This window comes from Vitis riparia, chromosome 8, assembly GCF_004353265.1.
Source record: "Vitis riparia cultivar Riparia Gloire de Montpellier isolate 1030 chromosome 8, EGFV_Vit.rip_1.0, whole genome shotgun sequence".
In the NCBI taxonomy this organism is placed as follows: domain Eukaryota; kingdom Viridiplantae; phylum Streptophyta; class Magnoliopsida; order Vitales; family Vitaceae; genus Vitis; species Vitis riparia.
This window is the reverse complement of record NC_048438.1, coordinates 4,155,280-4,175,572: the sequence shown is the minus strand read 5'-3', so window position 1 is coordinate 4,175,572 and position 20,293 is coordinate 4,155,280. Positions and strand designations below refer to the sequence as shown.

At 34.3% G+C, this 20,293-nt stretch overlaps 1 protein-coding gene across 2 annotated transcripts; it reads left to right on the top strand.

Moving 5' to 3' along the window:
* The first annotated feature begins 8,849 nt into the window (after positions 1–8,849).
* Positions 8,850–17,591, top strand: LOC117921247. Of its 2 annotated transcripts, none has more exons than XM_034839085.1 (2): positions 8,850–9,058; positions 16,538–17,591. In XM_034839085.1, the coding sequence occupies exon 2, from the start codon at positions 16,551–16,553 to the stop codon at positions 17,346–17,348; it is 798 nt and encodes a 265-aa protein (XP_034694976.1). In that variant the 5' UTR covers positions 8,850–9,058; positions 16,538–16,550; the 3' UTR covers positions 17,349–17,591. The 2 variants fall into 2 exon arrangements, with proteins under 2 accessions (XP_034694976.1, XP_034694977.1); XM_034839086.1 differs by having other exon boundaries at positions 16,535–17,591.
* The last annotated feature ends 2,702 nt before the right edge of the window (positions 17,592–20,293 follow it).

Here is a 20,293-nt window from a genome sequence, read left to right as displayed (position 1 = left end):
AACCACTTTAGGGTTTAGAGGGTGCTACCCTATGATATATTCCCAATAAATAACCTAACCCTTAGATTTATACTCGATTTTCTTATACTTTTAGTTTCCTTTAAAAAGGATTCACATAGGGTTTTTTCTTTTTTAAAATATTATTATTTTCCCTTAAAAAATAAGCAAAAATAAATTGCGGCTCCAACTTTTTCGAAAATTAGTTTTTCACAATAAAAAGTGAATCTCACTGTTGAGTGAGAATACAAGTGAAAAATGCGAGTCCATAAAAAGAGAAAACAAATACAAGATTTTATAGTGGTTTGATGTAATTTGACCTCCATCTACTTCCCTCAAACTCCTAAACAAGTGAGGGTTCCACTAATCTAAGATTTCCAACACAAGCCTCCAATCTTTACAATTGGATTAACTCATTATAATGGGCATTTAAAAATTCTTTAAGAGATGTCTCACTTTTAAGCTCCCTAAGTGATACCTTAAACGCGACAAACACTAAGTGATACCTCACACCTTGATTTTTCCTTTAAATGATACCCTACACTTGAGCTCACCTCACAAATATTATAAGAAATATATAAAATTTGATCATACAAAATCCTAGTACAAGTTTAAGTTTAAATGGGTAAAAGAAAATCTAAGATTGAGGTGCATTAATGATATTCAAGTTTTGAAACAATATGCACTGAAAAAACACTCCCTTAAGGCTCAAATATAATCAAGAAAGAGTTTGGAATATTTACCTATTTAAAAATAATGAATTTTGGAGCCTTTTTATTAGAGTAGGAAGCCCAAACTAACGGTTAGGCATAATTTGGTTATTGATCAGTTGAATACCTATTCTACTGGTTCACTAGTCATTAGCAATTAATGCTTTTAACAAGTGATTGTTAGGGTTCAAGGCTTTGATCGGGCCTCAATTGAAACTTGACTAATCCTCGATTGGTTGAGGTTTTGCCTTAATTAGTTGGACACATGCTTCTGGAAGTCAAGGGTGCACAAAATGCCCCTTAATTAAATGAGCCCAATCGGCTCAACTAGTTCCTTAGACCCTCAATCATTGCATTGTGAAGTGCTCAAATAGCTCGATTTTAAGGTTTGGAACTTTTAACAATTTCTGTAAAGCAACTTAAAACTTTGAAAGCAAGTTTAAAAAAGAATTTGATTTAAGGTTTTAATTAAAAACATGAAATCATCCTAATATAAATTTTTTTAAAACAATATAACTCTTAGATGATTTTAGGTGCATGAATAAAAATAAGATACATAATCCTAGTGCACTAACAATCTTACAAAGAGATCCTAAATAAAGTCTTGAAAGCTCTTTTTTTTTTATTTATTTTTTATTTTTATAAATGAGCACAAAATATATTAATAAAGGTCGGAAGACCACAAAGCATACAAGGAGTATACAAGCAGCCACAAAGCAAAACCCACATAAACTAAACAACCTCACCAGCCCTTAAGGACCCGCTAACCACTCAAAGAAGCCTAAAAGCGAAGAGGACTCCTCTCCCATATACACCCTAGCCCAACTCCACAAACTACATACAAAAGAATTCTTGAGTGTCTAAATAGCTAAAGAACCCTCTCTAAAAGCTAACCTATTTCTTTCCTTCCAAACCGTCCAAAAAATACACAACAGGATGGAATTCCAAATCTTTTTCTTCTTTTTACCCACAAAAGGGTCCCTCCAACAAAATAACACCTCTTTGACTGTCTCTGGGAACACCCACTGAACCCCAAACAAGGCAAGGACGATCTCCCAGAGGACCTTGACCACTGTACAGTGTAAAAGAATGTGATTTACATTTTCCTCTTCGCAGCCACACAAATAAAAACGATTAGGGAGCTGTCACCCTTGATTTTGAAGCCTATCCAACGTGAGGATTTTTTCCCAATCTCCTGGATACAAAACAAATCCACCCTCTGACTTCTAATCATGGCCTTGATCACCTTTCTTTTAGAGCTATCGTTAGCTCCACGCACGTTCCAGCTCAACAATCTTAACTTCATTGGACAAACAAAATCTGGCACCCTCTTTCTTACATTGTACCTTTCTGCTTTCTCCCTCTTTCATAATTGATGGAGCATTTAAGTTTCTTCAATTCCCTTTCAAATTTCGATTTTTCCATAAGAGTTTTACTATGGACATTTTTTTTTTTTTTTTTTTTCTGATTTTGACCAGAAACTCCAAAATGTTCTTCTCCAATCCCTCTGTCGAAAACCCCAAAAACTTGCTGAACCTCGCCAGATCGCTTTCCTCCCAACTAGTCTCCTCCCAACCTCTAACTTCAAGTGGTGTGGCACTAGCTAAGCAAAGCTCTTCTCCACTTTCTTCTGTATTACCATTGTTAACTTCCATTAGCTCCCAGCGAGTAACAGTCTCCATCACTGAAGACTCCTTACCAATAACCATGCGGCCCGGTGATTCCTTTTGGAATTTTTCTGATCCAGCCCTAGAACGGTCGTAATACTCCCCCAATGGAGTCTGACTAGAAAAAGAAAAGGGGGGAGAAGAAAAATCACAAACCAACGTTCCACAAGGGTTAGAGGTGTTCCCATACCTCGAAGCTTCCTCCATTAGAGCATAATTGGTCTTCGAACTCTCTTCTAAAAGTTGCTTCTCAGCCGAAGGTCTTTATAGGCTTTCGTACACCCAGATGGAAGAAATGGAATGGTCTAGGCCCCCCATAAGACTTAGGCCAGAAAAATTGAAAGGGCAGGACGCCCCCAACTGGGCTTTTCCCTTAGTTAAGGGCAGAGCCGGGCCTCGGCAAACCAGCCTAAGCCCAACATGCTCCTTTTCCTTAGCTAAGAGATGGCAGCCCAAAATAAGACGACCCAAACTCGCTGGGAAAGGCCTTAAGAGGAGCAGGCCTAGAGGCCACAAAGGGTTCTGCACTACACGGCGACGGAGGCCCATCCGAACCTTGGGGCCCTACCGACGGCCCGACAGAGCACCAAACATGATCCACGGCCTACCCCGACCCACTAGTCTGCCCCTTCATCCCATCAACAAGCTGTAGCAGGTCCTCGAGCCTCGGGGCGTCATCCTTCTCCCTCATGGGTTCGACCACGCGTGCGATGGCCTCACCCCCAACCTCGCCTTCTATACAGACAATGTTTCCGCTCTTTCTTGCCATATCTGTTCTTAGGACATGCCTAATCTCCCATCAGAGGGTAACCTCGTAGCATAAATCCTCAGCCCAAACCTCCACCACGTTGGGAGGCTTCTCGTCGTTGAGCTTCACCAGGATCCTTACCCACTACAGATCCTCCAGCTTCTTCGTTTGGGAATCGAGTGCGAGGAAGCCCCCGCACTCCTCCCTTATCCTTCTCAGAATGGCCCGATCCCATAAAGAAACGGGTAATCCCACAATATGCACCCAAGCCTCGCTCCTTTTCTCCCCATCCATCAGGCATCCCAACTCGGGCCTCCATTTCTCGAAGCGAAGAAGAGACCCCCCAACCGAAATCCCCCCGATTTTTAGGGCTTTCTCTGCTTCTGCCAAAAACTCAAATTCGAGTAAAACTTTGCCCCTTTCCAATTTTGTTAGCCTTAGATTACCCTTCAGGCTCCAAAAATTCGCCAAATAAGTCCCCAAACTTCTTAGGTCATCCCCTCTCAGAGCTAGGGTTCCAAATCCCAACCAAGCAGTGAGCCAAATTATTTAAGTTTCAACTCAGCTCCTTCTTTCTTATTTCCACCCTAATCGCTACTTTTTCTTTTCCTTTTGGCTGCTTCGCCACTTCTGTGTAGGTTTTCCCCATGCTGGGTTTCAACAACAACGCTTTTTCTTTCTGGCATCCCTCTTCTCCGTTAGTGAAACCCAATTGTCGTAAGGTCTCCACCATTGAAACCCAGCCACCCTTAGCTCATCTTCCTTTTGGAATAAAGATGCAGAACCTTTTATTTTCCAGGTTCGCAACCTCTAATCGAAGAAAACACCCCCCCCCCCCCCCCTTATTTTGATCTCGCACCAAAGAGTAGGTCCTCCCACTTTCTCTCCACTTTCTTTCCCATTTACCAAATCTCACATCCTTAATACACATAACCAGACCATCGAAAAAGAACCCAATGCTTTCCAGTCCCAGCCTAATCCATGAGGAGATCCCTCATTTCCTTTCCACAATCGTAGCTTGCACCTTACCTTTTTGCTCATCCACCTCGACATCAAAAGACTTCGACTCCACTCCAAAACTACCATTTCTAATGCTTTTCCTAGCCCCCACGAAAACATCACCTTCTGCACCCTCACTCGTTCTGCCCTCTACCCCTTCTTTCGGTTGCCGCATGCCTCGCTCTCATCCGGCGCTCTTACACACTCTCTCTCTAGCCATCTCTCTATCTCTCTCCTCCATTTCTTCACTCAAGTCTTGAAAGCTCTTCTTTTTCACGTTTTATGTTTCTTCTTGATTTTCCTTTGGCTTGATTTATCTTTATAATTGTTACTTTGGGAATTTTATTGCCTAAGCATACTTAAGATAAACATTAGATCCAAACCTTATTTTGTTATCATCAAAATCGAGATTAGCCAAACTTTGTTTTAATATAGGTTCTCAAAGGAATCTTAGAATCTATGTTGGTTTTTATTCTCCATCTATCATTCAATATTTAGGACCCCAAACAAGTGATGTTTTTACAACACATTTTGTTGATTGCCATTATAATGAAATACTTTTTTTGCCCTTATGAGGAGGAAAGTTTCCAAAAGAATGACGTGAAAAAAATAAAATTACTTGGAATGCATTAGTTTTGTCTCACTTGATCCTAAAAAAAAAAAAAAAAACCACTATGAACTAGAAGTTTAAAAGATTTTTTACTTGTAAGAAATTGCTAATCAACTATTAAATGCATTCATTGATGCAAAGAAAATGACAAAGTTATATATACCAGTTGCAAATACTTTAGGACGAATTGATGTTCTTAGAAGATGATTAATAAATATCAAAGTAAATGAATATAAAGCATGCTTGAAGTGTGGTAGACCTATCGACATATATATATATATAAGAAAAGCATATGAAAAGGTTTAAACTCTTGCAGAAATGGTATCTAAAAATGGGTTGTGAAAATTGAATGATCAGTCTCAAGTTAACAATCAAATGGCCCTTGAGAGGTGCATATTATACATTAAACCTATGAAAAGACACAAATACCTCAGAATAATGAAATCTCAATTAATTATCTACATATAGAAGAAAAATAGGATTAAAATACACTTATTATTGACAAAATATTTTCTTTCCAAGTTGCTATTGACATTATAAGAAATGATGAAGATCTCGAACCAAAAACCGTGAATGAATGTTAACATAGAAATGATTAGTTAAAATGGAAGGAAGCAATCTAAAATGAGCTAAACTCATTAACATAAAAAGAAATATTTAGTTAATTAGTTTTGTCTCACTTGATCCTAAAAAAAAAAAACCAATGTGAACTAGAAGTTTAAAAGATTTTTTACTTGCAAGAAATTGCTAATCAATTATTAAATGCATTCATTGATGCAAAGAAAACGACAAAGTTATATATACCAATTGCAAATACTTTAGGACAAATTGATGTTCTTAGCAGACGATTAATAAATATCAAAGTAAATGAATATAAAGCATGCTTGAAGTGTGGTAGACCTATCGACATATATATATATATATATATATATATATATATATATATATATATATATATATATATATATAGATATATATATATATATAAGAAAAGCATATGAAAAGGTTTAAACTCTTGCAGAAGTGGTATCTAAAAATGGGTTGTGAAAATTGAATGATCAGCCTCAAGTTAACAATCAAATGGCCCTTGAGAGGTGCATATTATACAATAAACCTATGAAAAGGCACAAATACCTCAAAATAATGAAATCTCAATTAATTATCTACATATAGAAGAAAAATAGGATTGAAATACACTTACTATTGACAAAATATTTTCTTTCCAAGTTGCTATTGACGTTATAAGAAATGATGAAGATCTCAAACCAAAAATTGTGAATGAATGTCAACATAGAAATGATTAGCCAAAATGGAAGGAAACAATCTAAACAGAACTAAACTCATTAACATAAAAAGAAATATTTAGATATGTTGTCTAAATGCCTTAAGATATAAAGTTTGTTGGATATAAATGGGTTTTTATACGAAAACAAAATGAGAGAAATGAAATCATAAAATGTAAAACACGATTAGTAGCACAAGGTTTCTTGCAAAGATTTAATATTAACCATAAAGAAATATACTTTTCTATTATGGATGCAATCACATTTTCATTTTTAATTAGTTTGACGGTCTTAACAGGATTGGATGTGCATCTCATATATGTTGTTACAACATATTTATATGGATCCATAGAGAATGATATACATATGAAAGTCCTTAAATGTTTGAAGAGAATATTACAAATCCTCATAGCATGAACTCAATCAAGCTACAATGATCCTTATGTGGATTGAATATATCTTGACGTATGTGGTATGATTGCCTTAGTGAATACCTTTTAAAAGAAGGGTATGTGAATAACCTTATATGTTCATGCATTTTCATTGAGAGATCAAAAATCGAATTTACAACAACTATAATGTATGTTGATGATATGAATCTTGTGGGAATTTTTAAAGAACTCACAAAAATTATTAATTATTTGAAAAGATAATTTGAAATGAGAGATTCGAGAAAAACAAAATTTTATCTTAGTTTACAAATCAAGCATTCCTCAAATGGAATGTTAGTCTATCAATCAACTTACATAGAAAAAGTCTTGAAACACTTTCATATGGAAAAATCATATCCACTAAATTCCCAAATAGTAATGTGCTCATTAGAAGTGAAAAAAGACTCATTTTGTCCTAAAAAAGATAATGAAAAAATACTTGGTCCAGAAGCATATTATCTTAGTGCTATTAGTGCACTCATGTACCTTTTCAATTATGCATGATCAGATATGGCATTCTCTGTCAATGTGCTTACAATATATAGTTCCATACCAGCTCAAAGACATTGGAATTGGGTCAAACACATACTATGATATTTTCGTGGAACAACTAATAAAAGTTTATTTTATTCAAAATGATCAAAATTTCAATTACTTGGCTATGTGGATGCTGATTATCTTTCAAATCCTCACAACGCTCAATCTCAAATGAGGTATGTATTTCCCTAAAATGTGAGGATGATAACAAAGTCCTGTGATCTAATATTCAAGTTCAAATGAACATTTAGTAGATAAAATAGAAACTTAACCCCAATTCAGTTCTTTATAATTAAAACTTAATAATGATCAAGTTATTTGCAATGTTTTAAAAACCAAATCAGTCATTGAACCTAAAAAGTTATTGTTTCACAGTTTAGCGATCAGACCGGTGGTTGAACTGTGATCAAATCGATGACGTCATAAATATATAATATATATATTTATTAAATTTTAAAATAAAATTTTAAAATTTAAACTATATATAAAATTAAAAATCAATGATATTTATTTTTTCATCTTTTATATAAATGTATTAATATTTTAAATTTTATATATATATATATATATATATATATATATATATATATATATTATTTTTTTGAAATAATATATGCAATTTATTTGTTTTTTTTTTTTTTCATCAATATTAGCAGCTAAGGGGGCGTAGTAGAGTGGTGCCATCAGCTTTGCTTTAACCTGGGTTCTGAGGTTCAAGCTCTCCTCATTATAAATGTAATTTTTCTTTAAAATATTCATTCATTTATCCCACATCGAAAACAGAGGGAGACAAAAAGGGCTTTCAACAAGTGACCAGCCAGGAGGTGGGTAGTGGGGTTGGGCCTGCACATTGGGTTGGTGGGGCTTGGTGTTTGGGCCACCTTTTGCCCAAAAAGGTAGCAAAGGAGGTGGGCTTTGAACCAGTTCATCCGCCGATAGCCGGTTTAGACGGTTCGATGGGTGTCCGGCTCAAAAGAGAGGACCAGACCAGAAAGGTCAACCCTCATTTGTAAATGAAACATAACCATCGTATGATTCAAGTTTCCATTATAATTGAAAATTTAACCCGAATTTAGAAAGAAACTAAAATTGAGTTGTTTGAGAGATAAAATAGTTAAGAAAGTTTTTTTCAAAGAAAAAGAAAACAGGATAAATGTGTTATAAAATGAAAGAAATAGAATGAATAAAATAATTGAGAAAATAGTATTTTTAATGCAAATAAAAAATAAATAAAAATGTAAGAGCATGCTTGATAACTATTTTTAAAAATAATTTTCTAATTTTTATAGAATAAAAGTCTGTATGAAAACTTTAAACTTTTTAAATCTATTTTTAAAAATAATTTTATATGTAGTATTGTATTTTTAATTATTTTACATATTGGTATAATTATTTTTTTTTTAAAATAACAAAACAAGTAAAACACATTATTTGAAAACAACATGTTTTCTATTCTTCAAAATAAAAAATAGTCTTTGATTTTCAAATATGTTTTATAAGTTTTTTATCTTGAAAAACAGTTTTCCAATAAGTCTCAAAATGGGTTATTTCTTATCAAAATAAAAAAAAGGGATCATTTTTATAATTTGACCGTTATTTTGTTATCTCTATCCAAATAACCTTTTTAACTAAATAACTTTTTTATTTTAATAAATATTTGGTTAAAAAAGATAAAATAACTCATTTTTGGTATAAATACTTTTTGTCATTTTAAATATTTATATATAAGCTTTAAATGGAGGGATTATTTTCACAAAAATAAAAATAAAAAAATAAAAAAATAAAAGTTAGATTTTAAAAATTAGGTTTTTAAAGACCCTTCTAGCCGAATAACCCTTTTCTAGGATCGGAACCCGCAACTCTGGACGTCAAGATTAGGAGAACAAGGAAATTAATGAAGGAGATAATTTATATGATATTCTCCACCCTTTGGATTATAAAGGATCTGACGGTGAATATGCACCCTCCAAACGCACAAGGATAGAGACGATTTTGGAACCCCATTACCCAGAATTTCCCAGAATTCAGAGCCAGTGCGGCTCCTCCAGGATTTTCCATCAAATCATTGGCTTTTAGGTACTTCTTTGAAGCGAGGGTTTTGTTATTTATTTCCATTCTAGATTTTGTTTCATTTTCTGCGATTTTCTATGAATCCAAACGGTGATACATTTTGGATTACGGTAGGGCTAAGGTTAGGGTTCATTGCTCCTTTTGCTCTATCAATGAAGTGCTAAGTCGTCCCTAGTGAAAGAAAGAAGAGGAATGAATGTTGAGAAATGGATTAAGCGTTTAAGGGTTCTGACTCTGTGTTGGTCTTCCTTGTTTTAGGGGTGAAATCGCCTCATGGGTTTTTCATTAGGGTATCAGTTTTATTATTATGGGGCATTTTGTGACCGAAATAAGTTTTTATTTATCTCTATCTTTGCTCTCTCTTTCTTCATAGTTTTGTCATTTGGATGGTTTTTTTTTTTTTTCTCTTCATGTATATACATCTAAACACACTTTGGCGGAGAAATGGGTTTATGGGTTGAAAAGTAGTTGCAGGCAATCCTAGATGGTAATATTCAGTTCTTGACCTGTTTTTTGGTGGTATTTGTTTTGTTGGGTTTATTGGGTAGTATGATGGCAGAGAGTGAAAGGTCGAGAAGAAAAGAACTTGGGATCCTTTGTTGAAAAGGGGAGAAACTGGGTAGTCTTGTCTTCTTTGATCACCAATAAAGGTTCTTAAAACTTTTAAGACTCTACAAAATTCTGGTTAAATTAATGTGATAAATTTTAATGATGGCTTGAATAACAGGTGGTTAATATGTGAAACTCATTGTTGTTGGTTAAGCTAGCGAATGGTTTTGGGGTTGATTTAAGAGGTGTACATGAAATCAGTTGCAAATGAAGGTCATGCTTCTAAAATAGGTTTTCCATCTAAGAAAAATTAAAGATCCTTAGGTACTTGTCAATTTGGAAGTATAATTTTTGAAAAATTTGAGATAAAATCGCATTACCCAATATAATTTTATTCATTTATTTTTATAGTTTTTCTTATTTAAAAAAACAAGAAAATAAAGAAAAAATTTCCAAAGGCTTTTAATGTTTTTCTCAATTAGAATTTATTGCATCATTTGTTTGACTCTAAACTAAAAAAAGTATTATTCCTGTTATTAATCAATTTCATCTGCAATTTACATTTTACTAGGAGGATATTTTTGTATATGGGAATTTATTGATTCATCTGGTAACATATAATAAAACTTGAACTAGGTCACGATGGCAGAGGATTGGAGATAAGGAGGGATGCAAGTAGATAATAAACATGTGTGTGTGTTTAAATGTCCTTGTGGGACATGTGTTTTATTTTAACAATATTTTATATTGGTGTGCTTGTACTATGTCTATTAGCTCCAAAGATGGAAGTTGTTTGATTTCATACCAAATGGTTGTACAAAATTTGTCATTTGAAGTGCCACAACTCATGAACTCTATTAAACTTGGCATGAGGAGTCATATGTTGACTTTAGTGGTGGATGTGCACTTTGTCTTCCTATACTTCAAAATCCTTACCTCTGTACCCAAATGTATATTCTAATTAGGCAACCTCTTTGGTTTAGATTTCCTATATGGGAAGAGAGGTTAAGTTTTGATTTTCATCAATGCAATGAGTAGTATAAACTAGTTCATTTATAATTTTTCTCCTAGGTTTTCTGTTGTTCTGGCTATATTGGTAGGGCACCCTCTCTCTCTCTCTCTCTTTTTTTTTACTAATTAAAAAATGATAAAAAATAATTAAAGCTAAAGGATAGAGTTGTTCTTTTCCCTTTGTATTCTTGCATGAAAGTTTGGAGTATGACTTTCAACTATATGAAACTGATATACATTTGAGTACCTATATTCCCTATTATTCACACACACACATAACAAAAAATAAAAAGGGAGCTTGTTTTTGTTGCATCTCTCTTGTCTCTTTTCTCTTAAGGTATATTGTATGAATCTAACATACAATATTAGAATGTGTTAGGTTATGATGCCTAGATCTAGTTTTGTCTAGGAAGTTTGCGAAATGAAAAGCTCTACATAGAAAAATGGAAAAAAAATAAAAATAAAAAAAAAGCTTTCAATCGATCTAGTAAATTCTTATGGGTGACTCAACTCTCTATCATTCTAAAATTATTGATATTAAGGCTATATTTCTTTAGTTGATTATCTATATTGTATACTAAGGTGATTCTAATGGTATTTATGATTCAATAGTTGAAAATAAACATAGATCTAAAAATTATCAAGTAGCTCAAAATATTGAGAGGTTTTCTTCTTTTATTTAAATGTTTTTTTTTTTGTTTCATACAAAAGTGAGTTTTTTCAAGTTGGAATCCTTTGGTTTGAATTTTTTTTTCTATCTCTTACCCCTCCTTTTAGGGTTAAATTTTGATGTTTTGTTTCATAATAGTTTCAAGCTCTTTCTTTTGACAAATGTTGATATGCTAGTTGATTGACAAGCATTAAATCAACCCCCACAAAATCTTAATTCTTTGTTTCATAGCCATAAGACAATGAAATTGTTTTTAGTTCTTGATTGCCATTGTTGTGGTTTGTGGCTTATTTGGGTTCTTCAATTAATTTATATCATGGCTTTTTTTGGTTTTAATGAGCACAATTACATTAGGATTAATATTATATTGGGTGTCAATGCAACTGTTATATCTTGTTATTAGGTGTTTTATTAGCTTTATTTTTTGCTCGTAAAGTGCTTTAATAATTGAGAACCAAGTGCTTTATTGACTTCAATTTTTGTTGATTTTTGAGGTTCATTATTCTTCTTATTTGTTAAGGTTAAGGTTAACTTATGCTTTTGTCAATGTTGAGTTCAATATGCCACTATTATGAAATGTACTTGTAATGATAATTTGAAATAAAACAATAAAAGGGTAATGAAGCTATAAATAAAGCAATGGAACAAAAGTACTTGTGGTAAAACCCTCCTTGGAAACCCTTACCAGGAAAGATCGAAATTTTTTTCACTAAGAACATAAAATAATTACATCATCTCTCTTAATTAGGAAGAGAGGATATTTTGTGACGAGAGAAAGAAGATAAAAGCTTACAAAAAGATGGTAGTTTTAGGGTACTGAGAATAGGGGATGAAGACCTCCTTATATAGCCTACAAAAGCTCCCTTCCTTTGTCTCCTAACCAATGTGGGACGACTTCAAACTTAACATTCTCCTACTTTAAGTCTTTTTTTTTAATGTTTTGTCTTATCCCTTACTGCTTATGTTACTGTCAAATCATAAGAGGATTTGTATTAGTTGAATTTGTTAGCATTAATTGGCTTTCGTTATGTACACCCTAGGGTTGGGTTTAGAGGGTCAAGGTTCTTTTACTTATATAGGCATTTTGTTTTGTATAGCTCTCCTTGGGTTAGTGGAGGTTTACTTAGTTCTTTCGATCACGTGGCCTTTTGTACCTCTTGTATAGCATTCCTTGGTTAGTGGAGATTTACTTAGTTCTTTTGATCAGGCTTGTACTTCATGGGGAGGGTTTCTCATCCTTCTCATGTCCCTTTTCTCTATTAATACATATATTTTGTTTCTGATAAAAAAAATAAAAATTGTTGGCATTAATTGATTTTGTTTAGGGATTTGCAAGATTGTTCTTCGTATGGATCTTTTGCATGTTCACAATTTTTTCTTCTTCTGCTTCTTGAACAAAATGATATCGAACTCCTATGTGCTTAATTTGGAATGGAAGACTAGATTCATTGCAATGTACAAAGCATTTTGACTATCATAGAACAAAAAATCTTCTCTTATTTGTACCCAAGCTCCTCCAATAACTTTTTGATCCAAGTAGCTTCCTTGTAAGCATGTGTAGTTGCCATGCACCCTGTTTCTATTGTAGATAAAGCCACAATAGTTTGGAGTTTTGAAACACAGCCTATAGCTCCTCCTGTAAGTGTGAACACATATCCCCTAGTAGATTTCCTCTTATTAGGATCACTTGCAAAGTTTGAATCAACATAGCCTTTGATGATGAATTTTGATCCTCTAAAACATAATTCAACATTTAAGGTCCCTTTGATGTATCTAAGGATTCTCTTAACTATATTTCAATGCTCTCTCATCGGATTTGCCATGAACCGACTTGCTGTTCCCACTGCTGGTGCAATGTCTAGTCTTGCACAAATCACAACAAACATTAAGCTTGCCACTGTTGATGCATATGGTGTTCGAAATAGTTTTATCCTCTCTTCTTTATTACTAGGATTCATACTTAGGATAATTTGTAATTCACAAGAAGTGGGGTAGAAATTGGCTTATAATCATACATGTTGAAGTGACATGGAATTTTCTTCAAATGGTTTTTCTATGAAAGTCAAATCTTTCTGCTTTGTCTGTCTCAGTGAATTTGCATCCCAAGAATCTTGTTTATTGCTCCTAGATCTTTCATATCAAACATCCTAATCAATTGTGCCTTCAATTCTTGGACTCGATTTTTGTTGGAGTTTGCAACCAACATATCATTTATGTACAATAAGAAGATAACTAAATCATCACCCCTTAACCTCTTGTAATATGTACAATAATTTAAATTGAATTTCTGGTACCCAATACTCAAAATGAAGGAATCAAATCTCTTGTACCAACATCTTGGCATCTATTTTAGGCTGTATAAAGATTTGCTTAATTTGGAAACCAAGTTCTCTTTCCCATTTTCTTCTAAACCTTTCATTGGAGCATATAATTTTTTTTTAAGCTCTACATAAAGAAACACAGTTTTTACATCTAATTGCTCAAGGTGTAAATCAAATTTAACACACATGGTCAGGACCATTCAAATTGATGTAAGTCAAACAACTGAAAAAAGATCTTGTTGAAATCAACACCTTCTTTCCGATTATATCCTTTAACTACCCGTCTTGCACAATATCGCTCCACTTGATCATTGCTATCTCATTTAATCATATAAACTCACTTGTTTCCAATAGTTTTTCTTCATGGTGGTAGTGGCACTAGTTTGCATGTATGGTTCCTATGCAAAGCTTTAACCTCCTTTTGTATTGTTGTCACCTATAAAGATGAATTTGAACTATTTATGGTCTCCTAATAATTTTTAAACTCCTCACAATCTGTAAGGAGATAGTTTACAACATTGATTGCCATAATAAACTCTGAGTGCCAGGAAGGTTCTCTTCTTTTTCGGGTTGATTGCCACACTTCAGGTGTCTCAGACTCATCTAGCACTTGTTCATTATGCTCTGAAACTACTTCAAAAGATTTTAGTTGTTCTTGTTTTGACTGTTTGTCTTCAATGAAACGTATAGTATCTGCATTTTTCTTTAGTGTGCTATCCCCTTCTTTAATTTATAGCATGTCTTCTACAAAGATGACATCTTTATTGATGATAACCTTGCGGGCAGTGGGATCCCATAAGCGATACCCCTTTACTCTATTAGCATATCGTAGGAATTTACATTTTCTAGATTTTAGATCCAATTTTGTTCTTTTTTGGTCATTATAGATCACATAAGCAGAACATCTAAATATGTCTAGGGAGGAATAGTTTGTTGGCTTACCAGTCCACATCTCCATACATGTCTTCATCTCAATTGTTGTCAATAGAGACCTATTAATTATATGGCAGATAGTTGTTGCTTCTTTAGCCCAGAATGTTTTGGGTTGTCCCCGGCTATCTTCATCATAACTTTCATTCTTTTTGTGAGGATTCTATTTGTCCACTCTACTACGTCATTTTGTTGTGGAGTATAAGTAATAGTTTTCTGTCGTTGTATGCTTTTTCAATTGAAAAATGCATCAAACTCTTGGCTACAAAATTCTCCTCCATTGTTTGTCTTCAAACATTTAATCTTCTTTTCCATTTCAAGGTCCCATCGCGCTTTAAAGGCTTTGAATATTGGAAAAACATCTGACTTTCTCTTGATAAGATATACCTAATATCTATTGGAATAATCATTTACAAGCAATACTAAATAGTTTAGTATTCCAATACATGTGATTGGTAATTCCCAAACATCAAAATGGACTAAGTGTAGAATTCCTGTACTTGTTACAGTAGATTTATCAAATTTTAATCTATGCTAGTTATCGATAACATAGTGCAAATAGCTTTTGGTTGGAGAGGATTTTTAAGTTCTTTTCTGACATGCAATTAAGTTTGCGATGCCACATCATTGTCAATTCTTCTCCAAAGTTTGCAACAAAAGTCTCTGCCTCCCAATATGTCCTCTCATGCAACATGTACAAGTTTGCAACAGTCTTCTTGGCCTTCATCACCACAAGCGTACTTTTGATAACTGTTATGATTTCATTTTTAGTATGAAATTCATATGCTAGGTCATCCAATTAGCCCATTGATAACAGATTCCTCTTTTAGCCCTTTGCATGCCGTACCTCTGGAATGGTGTGAATCTCACCATCATCCATCTTTACTTTGAAGGAGTTAATGCCAGCAATCTCTGGGGCATGATTGTCATCCATGTACATTGATCCTCTTTAGATAGGTTCATAATAGTGAAGCCATTCTTTATGAGAAGTCATGTGCCATGCTATTAAGTCAATAATCCAAACTTCAACATTTTTTCTTTTTTTTTTTTGCCTTCTACTATGATTATTGCCTCTCTGTACAAGATTGCACCTTCATCCAAAGTACTTGCTACACAACATTGAGTATTTGATGATGCAAATTCTCAAAATTTGATATATTTTATATTAAGGTTTCTTTGTTCATATATCAAGAAAGTTAGTCTATTTTATGTCAAGATTGCATATGCAATATATCAACAATTTAACATATTGCCAAAACAAATCTATTGTCAAAAGAAATCCATATCCAAGGCGAACCTATTGCCAAATTGAATCCATAACGAAATCCAAATATTAAAACTTTTATATCCACAAGTGCAAATTCTAAATCCTAAAATTCAATCCATATCCAAGGTGTATCTGTCAAGGTAGCTTCTTTTTTTTCTTGTGATTGATTGAATTATTATCTGAAAAGCTTATGTTTTTGTGAAAATTGATTATCCAACATGGTATTAAAGATCCAGTTCATCCTCTCCTATTGAATTATTATCTATTTAATTAATTGTGATAACAAATTTTTAATTTTTCTCCTACTACCACTAATTGAGCATGGTATACAATATGGATTCAAATTTTAATAGCTTAAGCTTTTTGAGAAAATTAGTTGTCCAACAATTATCACTAGCTTTTCAAATTTAAGTTTCATAAAACCTGTGTGTTTCATTAAACAAAAAATCCTACTAGTTACTGTTGTGCTATCTTGTTTTCCGCTATATTAGTACTTTATTTAGTTGTTGATTTCTCTTATTTATTGAATTCAATGTGACTGTAAGTTCCTTCTACCAATTTATGATATGCCATGTGCTTGTCATTAAGATGGTACAATATTGCCAATAACATGCATCAATTGCTAAACTTATAGGCAAGTGTTCTATTTTCACCGAGTGTCCACTAAAACCACTCATCTCATTGCTTGTGATTAATAAATGTTGATTTAATATCTAATACTGTTTTTTGCCTAGAAGGTGTGCAACATTAATGGTGAAACCAAAGAAAAGACAGCTGGCAGCATTACCGGCAAACAAGAATGGTGCTCCAAGTGGCCTTAGTGGTTCTGTAAACTCGAAAACTAAAGTGGACCTGCTTGGAGAGGATAGTTGGGTGATAGTGAAGAAGCAAAGAGTCACCATTCTGGTTCCTCCTCTGCCTGTTGCTAAAGAATCTCAAATGCCAAATCCAGGACTAAGTCAGCCACAAGCCATTCCCCAGGAAACTAATACTAAAAGATGGCAAGTTTCAAGTGAGACATGTCCTCTGAGGGATTCAGTTGTTGAAAGAGAGAAGTCCACATCATCAGGTTCTCAAAGGGATATTCAAGTTACTCGAAAAATTCCTTCAGCTCAACCTGTTTCAACATCAGTAAAACCACCAAGGCTATATTTTGGGAGGGGGTCAGACAATACGGAAGGAGTTGGTACATTTAAACCCCAAAGAATGCTTGGGCCTAATAGTGCTGCAAAAGCTATTAAGCGGCCAACACTTTTACATGAACCCATTAACTTCCCTATTGGGGGTGTGTTGCTAAATCAACGAATGAGAGCATTGAATCTTGAGAGGAAGCTTCAAAGAGCTGGTGGATTGAGCAGGTGGCTTGCATTACTGGGACTGGGACAGTTTGTGAAGATTTTTCAGCGTAGGAGTGTTGATAAATTTCAATTGATAAACTTGACCATGAAGAAACTGAAGGATATGGGTGCTGATGCAGTAGGGCCTCGGAGAAAGCTTATACATGCTATTGACTGTCTTTGCCAGCCTTATTGTTTTGAGGCCTTGTGAATGTTCCTAGAGTGTAGAAGCAGTTGGTGGGAAAGATGGAAACAAAGGCAAAAGAGCAAAGGGCATATGTACATTATCTGCTGTAAATGTTTAGGTGGTTGTCTTGGTGAGAGACTTGTTTCGACTTGTTGATTACAATGCTGCACGCATCAAAACGATGGAAAAATGTGTTGTCTTTGATCTTTTATGATGTAATGTTCCAGGAAACATGTTAGAAATGCAAGTCTTGGTTCGATCATATCATGTTCATTGTTTGATATCATAGTCGTCTTTGGATTTCATGATGACCTTGATTGTAAAGTGTTGAAAGAATCAGACTTTTCTCGCTGGTTGGGTGGTTGCAGATGGATCATTTTGCCCAACTCCAACGAGTGGGGCACTATTGCTAGAAAGGAAAGTGGCAAAGAAAATGATAGGCTACCAAAAAGGCCTTCAAAACCTAGTCTAACATGAGAAAAACACGTCATGTAATTTATGGGAAATGTAGCTTTGGGGTTTTCTTTCTTTTTCTTTGACATCTTCAAGATGAATATTTTGGGCTTGCTTGGTAACTGTTTTTTAGAACAGTTTTTTGTTTTGCTATTTTTAAAAACAGCAGAATGTTATCAGATAACATCTTTTAGTTATTTCTTGTTATTTTTACTTGTTTTGTGATAATTATTTTTAAAAATAATTATATAAACATGTAAAATGATTAAAAATAAAACATTAGACATAAAAATTATTTTTAAAACATATTTAAAAAATATTAAAAATAGGTTAAAAGCATTTTAGGTTTTTAAACAGATTTTTGTTTTACAAAACATCATAAAATTGACGCCAAGCGTCCTGGACTAATCTCACGTCAAAACCAAGAGCTAAGCAAACACAGAATCTCTCTGCAACATTGGAATCACTCTAAAGAAAGAAAGGATTCGAATTTTCGAATGGCTAAAAAAATTGCCTTCATTATTTTTCCATCATTCCTTAAATAACAAACCAATATTCAAATCTCCAACTCCAACTAGGAAAGCATTAAACTCGGAAGAAATAAACTAGGAAAGCAATGAACTCGGAAAGATTAATAGAATAATAAAATAAAAAAAAACAGAATTGCAACAAATACGTAAGATTCCTAAAAGTCCTCTGCATCACATAATAGCTCTATGGTTTACGGAATTATGGGATATCCTTCTCCTGATTTGCATCAATTGTCGGCTCTCCTGAAGAACTTGACTCTGGCAAGTTTTCACGAATGTAAGCAACAAATAGATGTGGGTGTAAACGCTCGACTTCTGAAGCTTGCAACCAGACAGAGTCCGAATTTGGACGATTTGTCCACTACACTAAGAACTTGTAATATCCTCCTTGATGAGTTGTAACAAATTGATGGTCAAGAATGGCAACAATCTCATCTCGTGGTGCTGCATTTTCTGGAACCCGCAAAACTGGTGTTGTCTCTGGTAACAGAATTGCAGAATTTTCATCGACATCACCTTTGAACTCCGTAAGATCTTCTATGTTAAAAACGAGGCTAATACTGAATTCAAAGGGTAATTTAATAACATATGCATCGGTGCCCAACTTCTTGGTTACTCTAAAAGGACCTACTCGACGTGCATGCAGCTTGGTAAAACTCCCTGGAGGGAATCGCTCCAGCCTTAAACGAACAAGGACCATATCGCCTTCATTAAATTATCGATCTTTGCGTTTTGCATTTGCTGAAGCTGCATAAGAATTTGTATGGATGGTAAGGTGTTGTTTACATTCTTCATGGACAGCTCGCATATAGCTAGAAAAATCCAGTGCAACCTCACTTGGCCTAGGTGGCAATGGCAATGAATTAACATCAAGTGGAGTGCTAGGTTGGAACCCATACACCACCTCAAATGGAGTGTAGCCTGTTGTCCTGTTGGTTACCTCAGTTTGGCCATCAGTTTGGGAATGGAATGCACTAGAAAACATAAGCTTTGTTCCCATCTTCGTCCACAATGTTTTCCAGAAATAACTCACAAATTTAACGTCCCTGTCAGATACAATCGAAGTCGAAATACCATGCAAATGGACAATTTCTTGTAGAAATATTGCAGCAACTTTTGATGTGTCATAAGTTTTGTGACATGGAATAAAATGGGACATCTTGGAAAAACAATCGGCCACCACCATAATTGAATCATGTTGTCGAAGAGTTCTTAGCAACCCAAGAACAAAGTCCATACTAATATGCTGCCATGGTTTGTCGGGAATGGGAAGTGGCGAATAGAGCCCTGCTTGGTGCCTTTGTTTAATTGGCAAATCTTACACCGATCAACCATTGTATACACGTATCTCCGCATCTGAGACCAATAGAATTGATCAACAACAATAACAAAGGTTTTATCATGACCGAAATGCCCAACTAAACCTCCACCGTGGAGTTCCGTAATTAGAAACTCCCAAAAAAAGCCACGCGGAACTCATAGCCGTGATTTGTAGAATAAGAAACCATCGTGCAACATATAATCATTACTAGATGTGTGCTGATGAATGGAAAGATCACTCCATATATTGCTGAAGTCTTCATCATTGGCATATTCTGTTTTTAGATTATCAAATCCTACGACATTAGTTGAAAACACATGTAACAAGTGTGGTCTCCTGCTTAAGGCGTCAGCCACCTTATTTTCAGCCCTTGATTTATGTTTGATAACAAATTCGAATTGCTGCTGATAATCCATCCAACGAGCATGTCGTGCATTCAGTTTACTTTGAGAATTTAAATGCTTCAAAGAGTCATGGTCTATATAAAGAATAAACTCTCTGTAGATCAAGTATGGTTGCCAATGCTTGAGAGTTTGAATTAAAGCATAGAATTCAATATCATATACTGAGTATCGCCGACGAGTATCGTTAAGTTTCTCACTGAAAAAAGTAATAGGGTGCCATTCCTGACTCAACACACCTTCGATGACCACATGTGAAGCATC

Excerpts from the sequence above, each read along its gene's own strand:
- LOC117921247 (XM_034839085.1), top strand. The coding sequence starts at position 16,551 with ATGGTGAAACCAAAGAAAAGACAGCTGGCAGCATTACCGGCAAACAAG.